Here is a 23,310-nt window from a genome sequence, read left to right on the forward strand (position 1 = left end):
GGGGGGAGGGGGGAAGAGAATCAGTGCAGAATTTGGCCTTTTAAGCAGAGAAATTTCAAAATTATAAACACCGATAAGCCTAATGCAAGCATGATCTCCCTGTATCATTTTATGCATCTGCATGGCTAACAATTTTGCCTTCATCCTCGTTTTCTAAAAATCCATCCTTTGAAACATGGAACAGAACCAAAAGAGCTGATTCAGGCACATTATAAATATGCATTGCTGCCTGAATGAAGCTGACCCCATAGAGAAAGACGAATCTAACACATCATAGAGACAGGCACACCTATCACCTTCTGCTCCCTCTTCCTGTTCTGCTGGGCATTGGGCCAGTCATGGCTAACTGATCACAGTTAAACTCATTACACGCAGCTTACATGCAGAGTGTGAATACCAAAGCACCTGCATTTTGAAGCCAACAGCAATTAAGCCGGACTGAAAACGGCTCACAGAGCCAGCTTCAAGAGTGAAGGCCAAGCCAGGCTGGGAACTTAAGGCAGAAAATGGCACAACTTCTTTGCTTACCCACTGGAGAGGTCATTGTGTAGCAGAGTGGTGACACGGTGTGTTAAAGTGACCTCATTTCAGCTGACTTTTGCAGGACCCACTTGTCCCTTGAAACCAGAAGTGTATTAGACTTGAGCAATGAAGGTTTGTATCCAGGCAAGTGTAATGATCTTTTCTATCACACTGTAGGTTTTTATGTTTGCACGGTGAATCAGTGTAACCCTTCTGCCAGGTAGTTTAGGCAGCAACAAGCGACAGGTTCCTCTTTTACAGGACAGAGCTGGCTCACACACTCACTCACCCTGGCCCACAACCTCTCCAGTAATCTAGGGGAACGAACCACCACCCTGGGTGCCTCCAAGAGCTCTCTCACAAATACCGAGTCTATGTAGAATACAAGAAAACTTTTATTAAAGATGAAAACAGCATTAATTTGGGAAAACCCTGCAACCAGGATTTGAAAGTACAACACCAAGAAGTAAAACACCCACCCCATAGTATCTTGGGCAGTGTCCTTGTTGTCTGAGTCCCACCTTGTGCTGTTGGTTTCCAGAAGAGGGGCATGGTAGAGACTTTCATCCCTTGGACTTCAACTCATTGTGTGGTCTGAGGGACATGTCTGGGGGTGTTCACCTCTTGTTCCTGAGGGATGGAGGTGGTGGCCTGCCAGTTTCTCTGCCATGGCTCCCCAGCATCAGAGATGCAGCAGTAATGGTGGCAGCGGTGTTCTTGGGTTCATCCCATTCTCAGTGATCTCAGCTCCTCAGTGATTTCACAGGAGAGCCGGGAACCTCTGCTGCCATCTCTTCTGCACTGTCTCTGTGCTAGGGCTAAGGTTAGCGCCTGTAGGCCAGCACATCACTGAGAAGGAGCCAGGCCTCTACAATGCGTCTAGTCAGCTGTCTCAAAACAGTGACGGGGAGGATCAAATGGCTTCTGGCACCTTTAAGCCTGGTTGTGTGGACCTGTTTAAATACCCCCTCTGACTCTTACATTTGGCATCACTACTCCTGACAATGAGAGAGGTTAAAGTTAGGGTGACCACCTCCCCCCCGCCCCATTTGGGCTCACTAAGTATAGTCCTGCTGTCTTTAACATTGAATGCAGTGGTAATGAAATATCCTTATTGTATGAGTACAGTGAATTTTAACCCAAAACCAATCACTTCAGCAATGCAGGTCTGTCTGCTGATCCCCTGGGCAGAGTAGGTGCGTCTCTGCAGAGAGGCGGCTCTGAGGTCTTTCCCCCCAGATCACCATTAGCTGTCAGGGGAGAGCTCATTCAGCACCTGCTTACACATCAATGAAAGTGAAAGCGGGCCAAGCAGGGCGAGTGCAAGTGTCCACACAGCTCTAAACTCTTTCAGCCACAGCGTCTCATGAGCCGAGAGGCCTGTGGCCACTTTGATTCCTCTGCGCCCAGGCTGCTCCACTCCTTCCCTTCCAGGCCTCTTTGTGCCCTTGAAGGAAAGGAGAGACGGGCAGTGAGCAGTGGCCCACAGCAGAGTAGGGCTGTCTATGCAAAGAGGTTTTAGCAGTCCTATCCTGCAAAACACAGTCTGAGAATATGGGGCAGTGAGGCTGAACCTGCCTCAGGCAAGAGGTCTGATGCAGACCATCTCCCCTCGGCCCGGTAACTCATTATCTCCTGTTGCCAAGAATTCTTACTTCCCAGAAAAAAAAAGGAAATCACCCACATCTGGGATAGCCTTGGGCCACCAAGAAGAAGGTGAAAGCAGGACCAGAAACACAATGCCCTCTTTCCAAAGTTTGAGCCCATTCGCACAAGAGCATCATGGAAACACAGAACAGTCAGTGCCACCACCTGCAACTCTGACCCCCTGCCAGATGCTAAGGGAGAGAGAGTGAAACATCTGCAGCCCCTTCCTAAAAGGGACTGCTCCTGTCAAAGGCAGCGACGATGATCTAGCATCCATACTAAAAGATGCTATACTACAACCAATACTAAAAGAAACTACTTTGTGACGCTGGAGTGTCACAACTACAGATCTTTTCTACACAAGCTAAAAATCAAGTAGCTAGCAAAAACTGACTCCAATGTCACTTGTCAGCAGTCAGTAGAATCGTTCCTTCTCAGTCAGGCCAGACTTGTTGATCTGGTAGAAGACCATTTGGTATTCATAGTTATGTGGTATGCATCTACTCTTCCTCCTGGACTTCTCTGTGGCATTTAGTACTATTCACCACCATATACACCTACCATGCCTCCAGACAGCTGCAGAGGAGCATGGAAATATCCTGAATGGCTCAGGTCTTTCCACTCAGACTGAACTCAGAGTTTTTATGCTCAGTTGTTCTCCCAGATCCAAATCCCTCAACTGCAGAAGGGCAAGGCTCAATCCTTTCCACTGTATTATTCAACAGCTTAGCCACCTTAAAGAGGGAATATCCTGCTGCAACCTTAACTATTGTCAACTTTACAGTGAAACCATTAGGCAAGCAACAATGTGTGATTTGTGCTTTTCTGCAAAACCCTGTTTATTTTATTGTTACCTCATCCTCTCAACTCACCCCATCCTCTCTGTATTTAGACCACTTGTGTCCTAGCCTACGTATAGAATGTGAACTTTCTGGGGCAGGGACTGTTGTCTTTGTTACATATCCACAGTGCTTCCAGCAATGGGACCTTAATCCCAGAGACGAGTTTGAAGGTGCTACCATAATAATGAACCCACACAATGACCCCCAGCTCTACATCTCCCAATATTATCTGTGAAATTTCATCAAAGTGCTGTTTACTTTCATTTCCAAGTGTCAGTGAAGACGTTAAATAAAATTATAGTTCCCACCTAATGCAGCATCTCAAAACAACTGATCAACTCAATGTATTGCTATTTATTATCGTTGTCTTCACCCAATTCTCAGTGCACCTGACAACATTCATTTACACACACCCATATTAAACAATTCTGGGAGTAAAATTTCCTGGCACATCAGACATTTTACTAAACGGATATGTTTTACTGAAAAACAGACTATGTTGTATAGTAAGCTTAAGATAAATTTCAGGAAAACCACAATCATGATGTATTACATCTAAAAAGCAAGTTGAGGCCCAATCTAGAAAAGGTCTAATGTTAGAGCTATACATGATAAATATTTGTTAAAAGGTCATACTTAAAATGGCTTTAGGAAATATGACTTTTTATTATGAATGCTGCTTCTCCCATACTTGGGTACACACAACTCACCATAGGCTGGTGTAGTAGGATTGCTACAGATTTAATATTTGTAACTTATTAAAAAAAGAATACAGAATGCTTCCAAATTAAAACAATGTAATTTAAAACCTTGTAATGCATATTTTTGTCCTGAGAAACAAACATACTTTATGTAGGAAAAAAATTCAGCAACTTTTTCAATCCTTGAATACATGGAGACGACCACTGGAGTTACCACCCACTAAGATATTCTTTGTAGGGTGCACAGCATTGATGGAACAAACAGAGCCAAGGTAATCTACATTATAAAAAGAGTGTAACTGTTCACCAGTGTCCTGGAAGATTTCTATTTGCCTTGGGCGTGCCATACTGCCAACCACAAAACAGTCTTCCTGTTTAGGGTCCCATATTGCTCTGAACCTAGTTAACCAGCGTCCTGTGTTATTGTTATGTCTATTCAGAAAAATGAAAGAAAACATAAAAATCAAACACTGAATTTAGTAAGTTGCATATTTAAATACTGCCATTTCAGGTGCTCTTGTTTAGAGCATCCATTAGCCACACATCTATCCTCACCTTCTAGCCATCATCATATTCAGCTAGTTTGGGAATGGTACTTTTCAGAACCGTTCAACACTACTCCTCAACAGATCAGAGGAGAAGTGTACATTAATGATAAGAGCCACCCCTTTCCTCTCACAGACCTAGAGGAAGGGACTGTAACAGGACAAAAAGGAGAACTAAAGGCAAGAAAAGTGTAGCAAGAGATCTTCTGACATAATAAGCAACTATTTGTAAAAGGTACTCAAGCTCTGGAATTGTCTTGATACAAATCCAGGGGAAAACCATTAAGGCCTTTTAAAAAATGCAAAATTTTAAACTTTCAGGCCAGCCATATTAATACCAACCCCTCAGTGACCCCAGAGGTGGCAATGACTGATATGATGGAGGGAGTCCCGCCTTTCTTGTTCACAGAAAGGATTTGCAAGCTTTAAGCCTGGGCGAAGCAGGAATGAAGGAAAGGGAATAAGGAAAAGATAGATCTCCCCATTTATAAGCAGTGCCCTTTATTATCAAAATGTGTTGCTTTGAGTATCTTGTTCAATTGCAAAATATTTTTAGAATTACAAAATAATTTTAAAAAGAAACACCTATGAGACCACACCCTGAAACATGAGAAAACTTCTCAAAAGTACAGGGACATAACAGGCTTTAATACTCTAGTTACACAGAAAGATATTAAAAGCCTCCTCACAAATCGAGTGGACTCAAAGCTGGCTATATACAACCCTGAGCCTGGGTTTAGCTCAGGACCAAAGCTAGTCCTCCGTCTAATAAAGACCAGCATCAGGGCTGCTCTCTCTTATGCAGCTGCCTAGGACACCAATAGCTGTCCTAGGAGCTGGAGAATCACCAGGTTTAGGGCAAGCCCCCGCCATGCCCCCTTTTCACAGTAAAAGCCACTATGGCAGCTCTCTGCCACCCGGCGGCTCTCTCCACCAAGTGGTTATGCTAGCTTTACAGCAACTCAAAGCAGCCAGAAAAGGCAAGATCCTTAGCACTAGTATATGTACCTTACCTGACAGCAGTGAGAACAGAAATCGTAGATGATAAAGAGCTGGTATCATAGACTCTGTGAAGTAAAGCAAATCATAAAACTATATATAAACACACACACAATAATAAAAACAAGATTTTCCTGACTATATACATAGGCATTTTACAGGTATCAGACAATACAAGTTTTGGAATACAGTAATAGGTTCTGTACTTGTGAAATCCAATTTAGGGATAGGTGTTAAAGTCCTGATTCCATTAATAGATACGCATTCTAAAGCAAATTTTTGTATTTTTGAACAGAATTACTTTCGTTTGTTACCTTATAACATTAGAGCGGAGCAGGGGCTGCAGAGGGCAATTTAAACTGGGGTAGGGGGAGGCAAAGATTTGCTCCTCCACCTGATCTTCCTCTTCCCCTCTCAGGTGCCCTACCACACCAGCAACCTAACACCCCTGGCCCATGAGCCCCTACACCCACACCCTCCAAATCTAAGTGAGTGGCACTGGGACCTGGCATGTGGGGTCACAGCACCACTCAAGTTTATCCCAGCCAAAAAAAAAAAAAAAGTTAACTAACTTCAAGTCTTTAAATCATGATTAAACGACTTCAGTAACTCAGCCTCAAGTTAGGGTCTATTACAGGAGTGGATGGATGAGGTTCTGTGGTCTGCAATGTGCAGGAGGTCAGAGGCTAGGGATTCACAACCTTTTGCATTGAAAGCCCCTCTCCACACTCTACCCCACCATGCTATAAAAACTTCATGGCCCACCCGTGCCACAACTGTTTTTCTGCATATCCAGTAGATTAAGAGTCAGGACCGGCGTTAGGGATAGCAAGCAGGGCAACTGCCCAGGGCCCCGCAAAGCTAAGTTGTGCAGGCTTCAGCTTCACAGCCAGGTGGTGGGGCTCAAGGCCCCAGGCTTCTGCCCCACACGACGGGGCTTCAACTTTCCGCCCTGGGCTCCAGCAAGTCTAATGCCAACCCCCCTTGGTGGACCCTCTGAAACCTGCTCACGGCCCCCCAGGGGTCCCAGACCCCTGGTTGAGAGCTGCTAGACTAGATGATCATGATGATCCCTTCTAACCTTAGTCTATGAAAGCGCTGGTGCCCATTCCTGGCTCCAAAGCCTATGGAGTAGAGGGTTACCGGATGTAAAAAGCTCACACAGACCCCCAGTACTAATATGCTCCTTTGAAAATATATCTGGAATAGCTGAACTTCTATGTTTGTCTTGTTCAAACTGCAAAGATTTAAGAAGTCTTTACTACTGGGTTGGTTCCGTATCACGCCCTACTTTTTAAGAGTAGGTCTTTGAATATCTGTTGTGCATACGGAGCTGTAAAGATGTATTGCAAAGAATATACAAGAATTTGTGTAGCTGCATTTCCTCCTGTCTACACAGACTTAGTATCTAATATATACACGTAATTTATGAATTAATAGCAACCATCCATTCTGAACCATGACGGTGTAAGCACCACCACAGTTCAGTTACTGTCTGTTGTGCTGCAGCATCGCAAGTGGCTGAAAAGTCCAATTCTTGAGCAATAGTCTTTGCCGTGAATAACCCGGGGTAAAGCACAGGGCCAGAAGATGAAGCCAGTGCACTATTACAACTTGAGGCCTGCTGCGCTTTCCTCTTTGCTCTCTTCACTGTCTTCTCATTCTCCTCTCTCTGACATGTCAGTTATAGCGATATGACTATTGCATACATTCTTGAAAGAATATGATTTTGTTTTTAAAACACAGACAGTTTTGTATATGGCTTGATTTTTCAGCCTTAACCAGGCCTCCCATTTTGTGCCTACTATTCTGTGATGTAATTTAGGTTACTTAAACATTTAAGTACCCGATTTGTGGATGTAATCAGATACTTAGATGTCCAGATTATTTAAATAATGATCACAAACTGACAGCATGAAAAGTGAGACTTTTTAAAAAACACAGTCCCCACGACAATTTCAGTCCTAATTATGTCATATGCTTTATCCACCTCTAGGCAACATATAAAAACACCAGCTCTTTTGTCAGACTTTTAGCAGCAACACTGAAGAAATTCAGGACCTCAGCGCTTGTAACTGCTATACATGGACTCATTAACCAGGTTTTTTAAAAGCTAGCCCTATCACTGTGTCTATTTATGGTCACAGTTGTAGGTTCTAAAGAGAAATGAGGGCAAAAATGGTAGCAAAGAAATCATTAGTTATAAAAACTGTTACAAGAAATTCTACTTAAAAATGTAAAGAAAAAGCTATCAAGAACAAATATTAGGCAGTGAATTGTACTTCTGTATTCTCTTCCTTCCCACACCCTTACCTCAACATATCATCAGCACACGTTGTTACCACTCTGTTACCAGTAATAGGTGAGAAATACGCAGAAGCAACACTCTTTGTGTGTCCACTGAGAAAGCTTATGGGCTTGTTTTCATTAGGCTTCAGGTATCGTGTATCAAAAATGCAAACATTCCTGCAAGACACACACAGCACCATTTTAGAACAGGTATCATTATGGAACGTTAAGTAGTTAACTAACTACTCTAAAGTCAAGTAGTTGCATAGTCTTTAAAATTTAAATTTTCAGTTTTCACTTCCATGTAAGTGGAGGAACAGAGTGTACTAGCTGCACCTTAAAAAAAAGGCAATTATTATTATATTTAGGTTAAGAGCTAGAATGTATAGTACAGCCTGCCCTAAACCACTCACAAGGCAAACAGTAATTACAAATGTCAATTCCTTCATAAGCCATTACCAAAAGCCTTTATTTCCCCAAGGATGTGAGCTGTAGCTCACGAAAGCTTATGCTCAAATAAATTGGTTAGTCTCTAAAGGTGCCACAAGTCCTCCTTTTCTTTTTGCAGATACAGACTAACACGGCTGCTCCTCTGAAGCCTAAAAAAAGATGCTACTCATTATTTTTGAAGTGGCACCATCCATGAAAATGACAACTGTGGGTGTGCTAGTACTTTTAATCCTCTTTTCCCAAAACCGAAGTGTCGCATAGTGTCCTTTTCTTACTCCCAACACCAAAATATTAGGGAAAGCCAAATTATATCAGATTTCAAGTTTCTTTGTAGAACGTTTTCCTAAATGATCAGAAAAACCTTGAATATACATATTTAAGTTAAAAAATTAACTTCCCTATTATAAATATCAGTAGATGATCGCTCTCCCCAAACCGATCCCATTTACAGCTGATTCCCAATGCCTTCCTGTGAAACCGCTGCACAGAGTTCTGAAAGCACAAGTCACTGTAATACATTTTGAAGTACATACACTGCACCAGCAGCAATGAAATACTGTCTGTTCACTGGATGAACATGGACAGTTCTTGTTGTCTTTGCATTAACGTTTGCAGTAAGTTCAGAAGAAGTTCCTGGGGTCCGTCTGTCCACAATAGCCACGTCACCATCCCACTGTCCTACCACCAATGTGGAGGCATTGTTTGCCAAGAAGTCAAAGGAAGAAAAGCGTTTTTCTTCACTTCTGTACACCTAAGTATGAAACAGGCATTTATGTAAAGCAATGTATAATTGGTTAAAAATAAAATCAGACTAATCAACCATTTCCATATTGATACTTCACAGCAATTGAAGTATACAATAGAATGTAATCTGCTTTAACTACAGCTATGTCCTTTCACACTGAATTATGCTAGTAACATCAGTTAAAACAGCAGCAGTGATCCATTTAAGTAGCTTTTTCATGAGAGCAGGTGGAATACAGAAAGTGTCTCTATATAGGGTATTTTGGACAATAGACTGAACAGAATGCAAAGTATTTATAACTCCCACATAAGGTCTTGTCATCCAACTATTTCCACAAGCAAAGGAAAGACTCACCAAGCAAATCTCAGTTGGGTACTGAAATGGGTAGTACTGGCTGTCTTCACCTCAGGCCCAGGGGTGCACCAAGAAGGATCAGGCTCCATGGAATTTGAGGGACAAAGGCTCGTTCTGAGCTTGTTCATGCCAGTCTCCCAGCATAGTGGCCATTATCCACAGTTAAGGTAATGGTACTTTAAGCAACATTAATTTAAGACTTCATTACTGTGCCCTCCAGGGGAGCCTGGCCAATGGCAGCACTCCTCTTGTAGAAGCCATGTGACCATGAGAAACAGGCAAACAGGAGAGAAGAATTGCAAATCTCTTCCCAAGATCCACAAAGCTAGGATGGTTTTAGAGTAACAGCCGTGTTAGGATGTTATGTGTCACTTGGCCCCTTTGTGGAGTTCTAAGCAGTTGTCTGGGGAATGGGTGAGAACAATTAAGCTAACAGGAGTTTTACGTTGCACCATGATTGATATTTTCAGAGCTCCTCTAAAGAAAAACTGTTAATTTGCTGCTTTAAAATATACTCTTAAAAAAATGAAGAGATTTACTGGGTTAAATAGTCACATAGATGCAGATGAAACTCATTTTAACATGAAACAGAGTTCCTTAGTGAGAATAAGTTAAAGAGAGTGTCCATGACATGTTATGAGGATGTTTTCTTAAAACACCGCAGTCAAATCAAAAACAAGGCAAATTTTCCAGATATTTGATTGGCTACGTGGTTTCCATATTTTTTTTTGGACTGTATTTTTATGAAAATGTTTTTTATGGTTATTTTATGTTGCCTTATGAGGGAATACTGGTAAACTTTCCAGCAATCCGAGGAGCTAACAAATTATTTTTGGTATTAAGTGGCTGAATATACTTCATAGCTATACATATTGATAGATTCATAAGGAGACTTATACATAATGGAACTGCATGAACATTCACCTCTTCAAAGATAGCTCTGGTAACATCTCCACATCGTACTGTTCCATCATGGCTCAGGGATAGCAAATGAACAGGATTAAATGGAGAAAAATACATGCAGCTTACTGGTTGACTATGTGGTATAAAGACATATACTCCATCTTCAGATTTAGAGTTCTGAAAATAAAAAGATTTAATTAACACAATGTTAAATTAACCATGTCATTTCTACTTTTACATTTATTGCTCTTTCAAAAAGTTACTTATGTCTCAATTCTGTATCACAACTAATATTGATTTGCTTTTTCCTAATCTTTTCTGAATGATTGCATACAGCAATAAATTCATTCTGCTAGGTAAACTAATAGAACAAGACTACTTCCAGTAGTCCAAATTGCAAATGTAGCCCTATTTGAGCCTCTCTGAGGCAAGTCGTTGGAGCCCTTGATCAGGCTAAACAGCCATTGATGTCAATGAGTTCTGCCTGAGGGCATAGTGCAGGATTTTGCTCACAATTTACAGTTCAACATACTACTGACAGGCCTATGCTTTGTTTCCCCTCATCCTTTTCATCACTGTACAACAGGCTTAGTTACATGAGCTAGACATTTACTGTCAATTTCATAATTACTATACCTCCCAGAGAGTAAGAGCTACAACTTCTGCTATAACTTATTTCAGAGTAGCAGCCATGTTAGTCTGTATCCGCAAAAAGAAAAGGAGTACTTGTGGCACCTTAGAGACTAACAAAATTTAGGTGCTATAACGTAAAGTTCTATTTCATCATATTGTTTTTATTGCTAGAATTGGTTTACATTCAATTTGGGAATTAAAAACTGGACAGTAAAACTTTCCTACATCTTATCTTCTAATAATGCTAATACCACTACAGCATCCAATCAAAATTTTAAAATACAGTCAAATGCTTATTTTTTGGTTCTGGTACTCTCTTCCTTCTATGGATGTTATTCTTTGCCCCCAAACTGAGCTACCTTCAGTAAACCTAGACTGAATTCAGAGAAAACTAAGACAGCTATTACATCTTAATTAGTAACACAAGCTTCTCTTGTGGATGAGCTTTCCAGAGGAGGTTAAAGTAGCATTTGCTTTTCCTTTATCATTAGTCATTTGGAGTAAGAGGGTGAATAGGTCTTGTTGCCCATGCACATTATGATAATTCTGTAGGCCTAATGTACACAACTGTATGTGGTAATGTGATAATTTCTGCCTTATTCCACTGGAGACGGGAGATTCCAGGCTTATGGCAAAAGCATTTGTTTCTTGTTCTGTTGATTTGCAATATTATACAACCATAGAACGTAGGTCTGGAAGGGGCCTCAAGAGGTCATCTAGAGTCCATTCCCCCATGATAAGGAAGGCGTAAATATCCCTAGACCATCCTTGACAAGTCTCTGTCTAACCTGTTCTTAAAAACCTCCAAGAATGGGGATTCTACAACCTCCTTAGGTAACTTGTTCCAGTGCTTAACTACCTGTATAGTTAGAAAGTTTTGCCCTAATATCCAAACCAAATCTCCCTTACTGCAAACTAAACTCGTCCTATCCTTGATGGACACTGAACACAGATATAGAGAAAAATTACATTAGGTCATTTTTAGAGGGTTTTACAATTTATTCCCATTTTTTTGTGTGTCACTCCGTGGCCTATATTATTTGTGTGTGTTGCAGCAATGACCAAAGGCACCAATCAAGAATATAACCATGTTGTGCAGGGGGCTATACAAGCATATATAAAGATATAGCTTCTGCTCTTAGAATTTAAGACAACGTAACAATTCTAACAAACAGAAGAAAAGGAGGACAAGCATTATGAAAATAGGTACCTAAGAGATCAACGATCTTGTGGGTCCGCCATTACTTTAGTACATGATCACTTTATAATCTTTAACATTTTTATCCTCATAACATCCCTGTCAAGTAGGGGAGTACTATTATTCCCATTTTATAGGTGAGGAACTGAGGCACAGAGAGACTAAAGGGTAAAGTCCTAGCCCCTCTGAAGTCAAAGGGGGTTTTGCCACGGACTTCAATGGAGGTAGGATTTCACTCTAAATGCATTGCCTGTAGTCACAAAGGGTGTCTCTATGGCAAAGCTTAGAACCGGACCTGGGACAGCTGGCATCAGAACCACTGGATCATACTTCGCCTCATCATGTAACAACACTGGTTGGCACAACTTGATGGTTCTAAATTATGAAGATTTTTTTAACCCTATACATAGCTGGTATTATTCAGTTATCTTTGAGTTTCTTAATCTAGCTAAGATTAGCTGACTGATTTCTTGGAGGCATCAAGGCAGAAATGGGTTTTGAGGAAGGTTTTTAAGACATGAAGGGCAGCAGCTTTACACACTAAGTCAGGGAGGGTGGCTTCATGTATAAGGGACAGCATGAAAGGAAGAGCAAACAGCTGCAGAAGAGAGAAATGGGCATTTAAGATGGGCATCTATGGCAGAACAGAGAGGATGGTGACACAATACAAGATATTTGCAAATAAGTAGTAAAAGGCAGAATTGTGAAGGGTCTTAAAGAGGAGGACAAGAAACTGGAATGTAATGCATTAGAAAAACACAGTGCTAGAGTAGACAGAGAGAGAGCTGGAACATTCAGTACAGTGTGCAAGGAAGATTATACTAGCAGCTTCATTCTATATGAATCTGAGGGAGCCGATGCGGGTGTCAGGGAGGCCAGAGTGAAAGAAGCTACAATAATCAAGTCACAAGAGAAAGACATGGACAAGAACTTTGATTGTAGGAATAAGTAAGACAAGTTGATGTCAGAGTCAAGGTGATATGAAAAATAGTAGTTTTGATTTGCTAACAAATTTTCAATAATGTTCTACAATGTGAGAGAAAGGTCGGTGAGGTAATATCTTCTATTGGACCAACTTCTGTTGATGAGAGAGACACAAAGTAGCATAAATAAAGGCATGATAGTGTGTGATGGCATAACAATTTTATTTACACTAGTTGAGATGACATGATTCCCTCATTGCCATCATCCCAATCTCATGCACATAAAGATTGTATTGCCTACCCCCCCAAAACTGTATTGTCTCATAGATGTTACCTCCTTAGCACTGGAGCCGCATTTCAGTAACTGTCTACTAATCAGATTTACTAAAATCGTTCTCACCAGTTATCTGATTTCCCACCCCATACGATTCCCAATAAATGAATCCTAAGCACAACCCTCTCCTCCCCCAAAGAGATATCACACAAGCAATTTACCAAATCCCAAAGACCAATCTGTCCAGACTTGTCTCCGGCTGCCACCAAGGTCCTGCTTTCAGAAGGATGGATAGCCACAGAATATATTCTATTTTTGACAACTTTTGTAACAGCATCTTCACTCAGGATCATATGACTCAGACTGGCTTTGTATCTAGGCAACATCATTAAATTGTTAGATATTTCCCGCCAAAAAGTTAAAATTGACAGAAATAAGTTGTTTATAGATTACCTTTCTAAGTTACATATGTGTTTTTCAGTATCATTAGGGTTTATCTGCATTGTAAGACAGGGGGAAAAAGTACCAGTTAAATTTGGGCACAGATTTACTGGCAAAGTTATTATGAGCTCAGGCTAAATGCCCCAAAAAATTAGTGAATTCTGACGGATACCTGACTTATCTTTGTCCATGTATCCAGAAACCCATCCGTTAATTCACTGCTCTTATTCTGATTTGTAGGTACCATTGGAAGAGGTCCAGGTGGCAACTGAGGCTATTTAAAAGGCAGAAACTATGTTAAATACCCTGTGCATCTTTTACAGCTTCCCAACCAGTTCATTCAACTAGAAAAATGGATAAGCAAAGGGAGCTATTCAGCAATTATATATGCCACAAACATAAATCTATCCTTTCAAGATATTAAAATGTGCATAAAAAGAAATTCATATCAAAATATATCTTATTCCAGGAGGGAAGGGCAGGAAATAGTAAATACAAGTGTGTAAAAAGGTGGCCTCCTATACCCTTTCCTTTTCTCCCGACTCCGAGAAGCATTGTCTTCAACAACTATATGTTGCAGAAATTTAGCGTTATTTCCGTAGTAATGCAAAAAACCTAAATTATCAGCTCACATAGGAATATAGTTTTACATGTTGCTGTATAACTTCCTCAAATAAGGTAGTACATGTCTCAGGAAAAAAATAAGCTAACGAAAAGTTAGATTCAAGGTATGCTGAAAACACAAAACCCGAACAAGAAAAATATGAATTAACGCTGCCACAGCTGAATCTATGAATTACTGAGCATACATAACATTCTATCAAGATTCTATAATGTTATGCAGAAGTGGGAAAGTATTATTTCTTCAGCTTGAGCCACAGAACACAGAATTAACTATTGCACACTCCACTTCTACCATCAGATTTACTTTCAATAGAACTTCTCAGAGCATGCTCTGTTGAGATCATTTTGAATAGAATTTACTTTGTTTCTGCACAACCCTAGATCACTTTCACAGGGCCATATTCTCCTGTTCTTGCTCTTGAGAAGTCCCATAGAAGCCAATGGGGCTCTTCATGGAACAAAGTACTACTCAACATGAACACTGGTGGAAGAATCTGACCCATACTATTGGCTGCATGAAAAACTTCTCAAGTATCTCCAGGTTATCGAATAAAACTTATTTAGCCAATTAGGGATAAGTATTATCACAGCCAAACCCATTCAGATTTATTAAAAATTTCAATATCTCTAAATAAAAATCTAACATGTTTTCATAAAGCTGCCAAATATGCACTGTACTGTATTTCTTCTTTTTTCCTTCACCATCTTACATATTCATCAATTACTGGTTCTGGCTGTGCTGGAATTTCTGGCAATGGAACTCCTGATGGATCTACTCTTTGTAAGCGCATAGATCTTCGACGTACTGTCTCAGCTTCTGTCTTTTTGGGCTTAACTCTAGAGGAATGGAAATAGTCAAACAATATATATTCAAATAAGCCATGAGTTCCTGTGGTAAAGAAATCCAAAATAGGTTTGGATCTTTATTTCCAGAACTCTGACCCAGACTAATATCACAAATAGCTTTGATTCATTCTAGAAATGTGTTTTGCTCACAGAATCATAGAAATGTAGGGCTGGAAGGGACCCTCTCAAGAGGCTGTCTAGTCCATGCCCCTTGTGCTGAGACAGGACCAAGTATACTTAGGCCATCCCAAACGGTGTTTACCTACAAAAGAATTACTACACCACATTATGTCTTTAGTCTACGTTGTCTAGGAATCAGAGTGGTAGCCGTGTTAGTCTGTATCAGCAAAAAGAACGAGGAGTACTTGTGGCACCTTAGAGACTAATTTATTTGAGCATAAACTTTCGTGGGCTAAAACCCACTTCATCGGATGCATGCAGTGGAAAATACAGTAGGAAGTCTATACACAGAGAACATGAAACAATGGGTGTTGCCATACCCACTACAACAAGAGTGATCAGTTAAGGTGAGCTATTATCATCAGGAGAAAAAAAAAACCTTTTGCAGTGATAATCAGGATGGCCCATTTCCAACAGTTGACAAGAAGGTGTGAGTAACAGTAGGGGGGAAAAAGAAGCATGGGGAAATAGTTTTACTTTGTGTAATGACCCATCCACTCCCAGTCTTTATTCAAGCCTAATTTAATGGTGTCCAGTTTGCGGGTAACCATAGCAGTGCCGCTGACTTGAAGGTATACATTGTCCCCAAATGTGAAATAGTTATGGGTGAGGACAAAGTTCAGCCACCAGATTTGCTGTGAGAGTGGATGGGTCATTACACAAAGTAAAACTATTCCCCCATGCTTATTTCCCCCCCTACTGTTACTCACACCGTCTTATCAACTGTTGGAAATGGGCCATCCTGTTTATCACCACAAAAGGTTTTTTTTCTCCTGCGGATAATAGCTCACCTTAACTGATCACTCTTGTTGTAGTGGGTATGGCAACACCCATTGTTTCATGTTCTCTGTGTATTTACTTATATCTTCCTACTGTATTTTCCACTGCATGCATCCGATGAAGTGGGTTTTAGCCCACGAAAGCTTATGCTCAAATAAATTTGTTAGTCTCTAAGGTGCCACAAATACTCCTCGTTCTTTTTGTTGTCTAGGAATGTTTACCTTTATTACATTTTTGGTTTTCAGTTATGATCTACCTTCTCCCTGTTCTCCTCGCTCCCCAACTCTAGCTATTTATTCAGTGGCAAACAACTAATTTAAAGCTGCTTGGGGGTATGTCATCCTGTGGCAGAACAGTGAGTGGAGCAAAACCCAAAACTTCTGAAATCAGGAAATGCAAAGTTAAGGTTGCCCATGCAAGCTTAGCTCTGACCTCTTTCAGCAATGCCCTAATACACCCCGTTAACACATACGCCTTTACTTTGCCAACCCCACAGTTACTGAAATGTACATGTTGAATCTGTCTCTCTCCAGACCTCCATTCTATCCACTAGTCTTCCTTTACATCATCTTCCATACTGTATTTTATTTTCTTCTTATTCCTCTGTCCTGTAGCTTGTTTTCCTGTTTTTACTTAATGCCAGTGTTTCTATACTTATTATACCTATACCTAATGTTCCCTTTTATCCTTTCAATTTTTTCCTCTCCAGCTCCCTTTCCCTTTGTTCCATTATCAGACTGATTTTTTTCTTCTTAGCTGTCAAGCTCGATATCACACTAGATGACTTCTTGAGGTCCCTTCCAGCCTTAAATTTTATGATTCTATAAGAACAAGTTGCTCTTGAAATCTCACTGAAAATACAATTGCTACTTTCATGCTATTTTGACCAGAAAGACATTCATACTACCATTACTTCTCTTAAAAAAAAAAAAAAAAAAAAAGGATGAGGTACAGAAATACACTAAGTGAAAACCTACCAATGGAGAAGTCACATGGACAGTTTAAGGTAATTGGTGGTCTAGATCAGGGGTTCTCACGGCCTCAGAGTGCAGCCACCAACTCTTGCTGGTGACCGCTGTTACAATTTTAACTAAAATTCCTAATTAAGTTTAGGAAAGACAGAAATAAACATGCACATATACATGTCCAAATCATTCCAATTTATTTATGTTGGTATTTTTTGCAGACTCAAAAATAATGTACACTTCTCTCTATTCTTTACTGGAACTAAACAGAACAGAAACACAAATAAGGTGCTTTGTAGGTTCTTGTCTTTTGCTGCTGTTGTTTATTGTGTGTTTTGGGTTGCTTTTTTAAAGACTTGCTAACTATTAAGTCTGCTGTTGTGAAAAGTGATATTAACAAACATACAAATATTACTTTTCACACGCAGAAGACTTACGCAGCCCTGGAAAGCCCAGGGACAAATTAAGCCCTGGATGGGGAGGTGGGTACAGTACCGTTGAGGGCCAAAGGCAATGAGGAGAATGGATGGGGGGACAGAAGGGGAATGGATGGCACCCCAGGGAAGGTGAGGAACTCACTAGCAGCCTGCTCCTCCAGCATTTGTCTCTCCAGAAGGGGGCAGGACCCAACCCCTGCTGGCAGCCTCGGGGAAGGGGCCACTGCTTTGCCCTGTCCCCCATCACAGTCCAGAAGGCTGTGGCCACAAGACAAGCCCCTGGGGGCCGCATTTGAGAAACCCTGGCCTAGATCAAGATTTAAATATGTACTGCATACATATATAATGAAAAAAGTAGAATTAGCAAAAAAATGTTGATTTTTATTTTTGTTTAAATATTGATGTTATTTTACCTTTTGATTCCATGAGATTGTCCTTTGGTTGCCATTTTGCGAAGTCTTGCAGCTGACTTTAAAGAAAAGTGTAGAAATGTAAGAAATATAGTCAGATGAACAAGTGGTTTTTTTGGAATATTTTTGTGCAATGCAGTTAACTAAAGGAAACTAGTGATTATGAAGTGACTAAAAATTACAATTTTTGTGTTTATTCTCTCAATTAATTATCTGACTTGTTCAGTTTACCAGTCAAATTTTCCTAACTTCCAATTCTACAAACTAAAGAGTAAATCTGAAACTCAAACTGTGTTGTTTCTACCTCTTGTTCTTTCAAGTTGTTACCCACTACCAACAAAATTCACTGAATAATGTAGATGGCAAACAAGAACAGAATACAGTCCATCTTGCTATTCTACAGCTGTATTCATCTTGCAGTGATAAGAAAAACAAAATCCTAAACAAGAAGCACCAGAGAAGTGACTTTGAACAGAAATCATATTTTAAAAGAGATGCCAATATATAAAAACTTATATTAGATTTTGAATTTATGAATAAGACTCGTAAGAGGATTAGATATATAAAAGCTGAAATATCAGCAGTTTAATTCACTATAATTATAATCACTATGGGACTTGAATTCAGCATACAACTGCAGGGATAAAGTCCAAATTGGGGGACAGCCGAGTGCTTGTTCAGTGTTTTATTTCTTTAGACATATGGAATTTTAGAGTGGTTTGTGTACACAGGTAGGAAGGAATCCAATGTGCTACATGGGGGGGAGGGAAGGAGGGGTTTAAACTTGTCTCTGCTGAGCTCTTCAGAGACATCTGGGGAGATTTTTTCAAGTCACTCCCTCCTACCCCAACCACAGAGGTTGAGTCTTGGTGAGCATAAGCCCTATTTCCTCCCAGCTAGGGCTCTCTGCGCCTGGGACTGAACAGTTCCATCTCCAGCTTTTCTAGCTCTGTTGTGAGAAGAAACAGCAGAGACTGCGCAGAACCAGCTCTGGGTGAATAAAGGAGTGACCTTTCAAGGAAGGAGCTTACTCCTTAATGCAAGAGTGGACCTATGAGGAAGAACAGAACAGAACACAGGAGAGAGAAGGAACCTGGAAAGGAGAGGAAGAGCAGGACCCGTGTCTGTAGATAACATTTAAAATGTCACTACTTTAATTTATTGGATTACTTCCTCCACTGTGTAGCAGTATAATACATAGCAATTATAATGCTTTCCATAATTTAAAGTACTTTATACATATTAATGAATTAAATCCCACCTTCAAAAAAAAAATAGAGCCCTATCAAAAAGTATGCACAAAGTATAATCAGATCACCGTGGGAGATCATTGCAATATATCATTGCAAAGTCAGTTGTGAAGTTTTTATGCCTCTCTCTCAAGCATCTGGTATAGGTCACTGTTAGAGACATGTTTCATAACTAAATGAACTATGGGTCAGTTTTGGTATGGCAATTTCTATTATGTTTAGAGTGACAATTTTATTCTTATTCTAGGGAGACATCATACAAACCTCAAGCAGCTTTAGAGAAGCAAAAAAATTAGCATTTTCTGTAATGTTCTTTAGTCTTTTTCTTTCATAGGCTGACAGCTGTGAAGATCCATCCTGCACAAATAAATAAAAGCAATTACTCTGTAGGATAATGTTTAGGATATTACACGGAGTGCACAAAAAAGGCCTGGACTGTTGAGAAAATAAAGCACTGTACAAAGTTGCATGGCCTTTTTTTTTTTTAGGTTCCAAACTTCTCTTACAATAAATGTTACTTTATAGTGAGGAGTACCTGACATTCCTCCATTTCCAAACAACTGTTAAAGTATGCGGTCATTAAAAGCAAAAAGGCACAAAACACTAGAAAGTTGACAAACTGGTTAAAACAGAATAGGGAGGAACGGGGGAAAAGTGGCACATTACACCAAACTCCTAGGCAGTACTGCTTTAAGAGAGCTCCATCAGTGTGGCCAGAAAGTGTCCAATCACAAACATGAATATCAATTTATATTTTGCCTTAATACAAAGAGAAGCTGCGGATTCTTTGTTTTACCCTGCCGCAGAAGCATTCTCCCTCCCACCCCCCAAGAGATACACCACAACAGGAAAGGATAAAACAGACCAGCCCCAGAGACTGATATTTAAGGAATGGTGACTGAATTAAATTTCTTGAAGGCACACCTGCTAAGTTTTGAAGAAGATCTGAAGAAAAATGTGGGGGAGCTAGTCAATATGGTAACTTTAGAAAACCTTTAATTGCACATATTGACCGAAGCCAAGCTGGTTTTGTATCAGGATAGGAGTGTTTTGCACACTCAGCTCAGGCACACACTTATGAAGATGGAGTGTTAAAGATTAGTCTCAAAGTTCTTTATGGATGTTAAAATTATTTCAATAATATCTTTAATATTACATTGATAAATAAGAAATGAAAGCCTGAGGCAATTATACAACACTGAAATGTACAACAATACAGATATTAGGCTGTCTTATAATAGTTGTCTATGGTATTGTTTATAGAAAAATTGAGTCCTTTTTAGAACTAAAGGTAACTAAAGTCTTTATAAGAGTGGAGTTATTCAGATATACATCTTTCAGTTATATTCATAAGCAAAATACTGGATGCAAATGGAGTAAGCGGTGTGTTATTTCTTGGTACCTTAGAGAAAAAGGGAAATGTGGTACAGTCTGAAAATTATTATTTGGATTACCATAGCACTTAGGAGCCCTAGTGACAGACCAGGAACCCACTGTACTAAATCCTGTACAACTACAGAACAAAAAGGCAGACTCTGCCCGAAACAGCTTACAATCTAAGCTTAAGAGAAGAGACAACAGATGGCTAGACAGACAGAGTACAAGGAAATGACAAGACAATACTGGTCAATAGGATAATAAAATAGAATAATTTTCTTTTTCTGGTAACAAAACTTTTATGAGCCAATCCTGAAACTGATACTACTCAGGAAGGCCCATGTGGAGTCAGTGGCAGGATCAAGACCTTAGGTTGGATTTTTGCTGTCGGGATTTTGTTTAGCTATGACTGCTTGAAAGAAATAGTCTCTCACACATTACAAAAAGAAAAGGAGTACTTGTGGCACCTTAGAGACTAACCAATTTATTTGAGCATGAGCTTTCGTGAGCTACAGCTCACTTCATCGGATGCATACCGTGGAAACTGCAGCAGACTTTATATATACACAGAGAATATGAAACAATACCTCCTCCCACCCCACTGTCCTGCTGGTAATAGCTTATCTAAAGTGATCAACAGGTGGGCCATTTCCAGCACAAATCCAGGTTTTCTTTTGTGCTGGAAATGGCCCACCTGTTGATCACTTTAGATAAGCTATTACCAGCAGGACAGTGGGGTGGGAGGAGGTATTGTTTCATATTCTCTGTGTATATATAAAGTCTGCTGCAGTTTCCACGGTATGCATCCGATGAAGTGAGCTGTAGCTCACGAAAGCTCATGCTCAAATAAATTGGTTAGTCTCTAAGGTGCCACAAGTACTCCTTTTCTTTTTGCGAATACAGACTAACACGGCTGTTCCTCTGAAACCTGTCATACATTACAGACTGTCAAGATTATTTATCTACAGCCAATATGTATTGTTAAGAAAAAGATCTAAAACGGAGGGCTATGTAAAAATGAATAACTTATATTGAATAATTATGAAAAACATGGTCTTCTTTTTCTATCTTTAAAAAAAATGAAGTAAAATAATTGCATTCCCTTAAAAACAGTACAATAATTTTATTCCTTTTGCTATTTTCTATGGGGCAAACAGTTCCTCGTTTACAAAATCATCAATACTTGAAGTTTCAAAATGTAAAAGATGCCAAATAAGAGAAACTGAGGGCTAGGCTAAGAATATACAGAGGAAGCTAAAAGCAAAAGAGAATATAGTCACAAAAAATGTTTGGTTTCTTACCACATAAGAGACATCGGAATTACTTCCTTCACTGTCTGTATCCCAATTGTTTTCTGAATCATGATCAACTGTAACTGAGGCGTTTGTGGGTGACACCATCCTACTTTTATGATGAAGTGAAGACATACTGGGGATTACTCCTTGTGGACTGGAAGAAGCCTTGTAGGATACATCTCTTATTTGCTGACTTGTGGGATCATCGCGGGATTTTTTGACTTTTGGTTCTCTTTCTGAAGGCCCTTCAGTACTAGAAAACTTTTCTAGTAAGCGTTTCTGGGGCAGACGTTTGTTGCGTTTCTCTTCTTCCATGGATAAGGGGGTGAGAAGAACTTTCACTTGTTTTCCAAAAACTGCTCTTCGTTCAGCTTTTTCTGATACATAGCTCATACTGGGGTTGTCTTTCGGTGTGTGCTCCTACACAAATGACGTAGAGAAAAATATAAAGTATACTATGCTCAAGTAAATGCGTTAGTCTCTAAAGGAGCGACAAGTGCTCCTGTTCTTTCCGCGGGTACCGACTAACAGGGCTGCTCCTCCGAAACCTGCACTGGAGCTCAGCTCCTGTAACTTGCCTCCACATAACTAGCAACAGGCACAGATCATGTGAAAACCAGTGGCATATTAAATATACAAACGCTTCAGCGTAAAAAAACAAAACAAAATCCTGCTGCTGCCTTTTCTCCTGCCTTATAGACGGAGCCCAAGGCGTGGAGCTTTCCTCCCAAAAGGAAGGGCCCTTCCCAGCCTCTTGGTGGGTCCCTGCTCACAGGGCAAGCCTCGCCGGCAGCTCCTTCCGATGCAGTGGCCAGGAAGCGCTTACAACACGGGGATGGAAACATCGCCCCGGCTTTGGTCCCGCGGCCCGCAGAGGGCTGGCCCTCCGTCCTCCGGGACCAGGCACGGCCGAGACCCCGGGCGGTGGGGAGAGCCGCCCCCCGCCCCCCGCCAGACCCAGGTGCACCGCGCGCGCACAGACCCGACCCGACCCGACCCGACCCTCCCGCCTGGCTGCGCGGGGCCGGCGGGTTCCCCGGTGACAGGCCGCCGCCGCCGCCGCGGTAGGAGACGCCGGGCAGGGGCTGGCGCGCCCGGGCAGGGTCAGCCCCTTCAGACGAGGAGCAGGTGGCGGGACGGCGACCCGGTCCCGCCCAGCCGCGGAGCCACGGCGTTTTCTTTCCTCCAGGCAACGCAACTGCTGCCTGGGTTTCCTCCCTCGCACCCGGGGTGGGGGGGCCCGGCCCGCTCTGGCTCAGCGGCGCGTGGGTGCCCGGCGCTGTACAAAGGCGCGCCCAACGCCAGGGAGCGGAGCCTGCCGAGGAACGGGCGCTGCCGCCGGGGAAGGGAGCGGGGCGGCGGCCGCCCCCGGGCCGGGCTCGCTCGGGGCTCAGCGAGCCCAGCCGGGGCGGTCCCCGGGGCGGTCCCGGAGGCGCTGAGGGCGGAAGAGGGCGGAAGAGGCCGGTCTGCTCCGGCCGCCGCAACCGCCTGACCTGCGTCCGCTGCCGGGCGAGCGGCGAGAGCGGCTCCTCAGCCCCGAGCGTCCCGGCCTCGGCCAACGGCATCTCCCCGGCGGGGGCGGGGCCTCCCCTTCCCGCTTGTGCAAGGGGGCGGGGCGCGGTTACCTAACGGCGCGGGGGGGCCCGGGGCTGCGAGCCGCCCGCACAGACCCCGCCCGCC

General features: G+C 41.6%; 1 protein-coding gene across 1 annotated transcript; it reads right to left on the reverse strand.

Annotated features, from left to right (window-relative positions):
* Positions 1–899: 899 nt before the first annotated feature.
* Positions 900–23,228, reverse strand: WDR76 (WD repeat domain 76). Its single transcript, XM_048868347.2, has 13 exons — positions 23,124–23,228; positions 21,637–22,050; positions 19,223–19,315; positions 17,712–17,767; positions 14,801–14,927; positions 13,639–13,740; positions 13,479–13,522; positions 13,247–13,400; positions 10,019–10,174; positions 8,529–8,746; positions 7,570–7,722; positions 5,271–5,324; positions 900–4,144 (listed from the first exon to the last, which is right to left on the reverse strand). The coding sequence occupies exons 1-13, from the start codon at positions 23,193–23,195 to the stop codon at positions 3,889–3,891; spliced, it is 1,899 nt and encodes a 632-aa protein (XP_048724304.1). The 5' UTR covers positions 23,196–23,228; the 3' UTR covers positions 900–3,888.
* Positions 23,229–23,310: the final 82 nt, after the last annotated feature.

This window comes from Caretta caretta, chromosome 10, assembly GCF_965140235.1.
Source record: "Caretta caretta isolate rCarCar2 chromosome 10, rCarCar1.hap1, whole genome shotgun sequence".
Classification (NCBI taxonomy): domain Eukaryota; kingdom Metazoa; phylum Chordata; order Testudines; family Cheloniidae; genus Caretta; species Caretta caretta.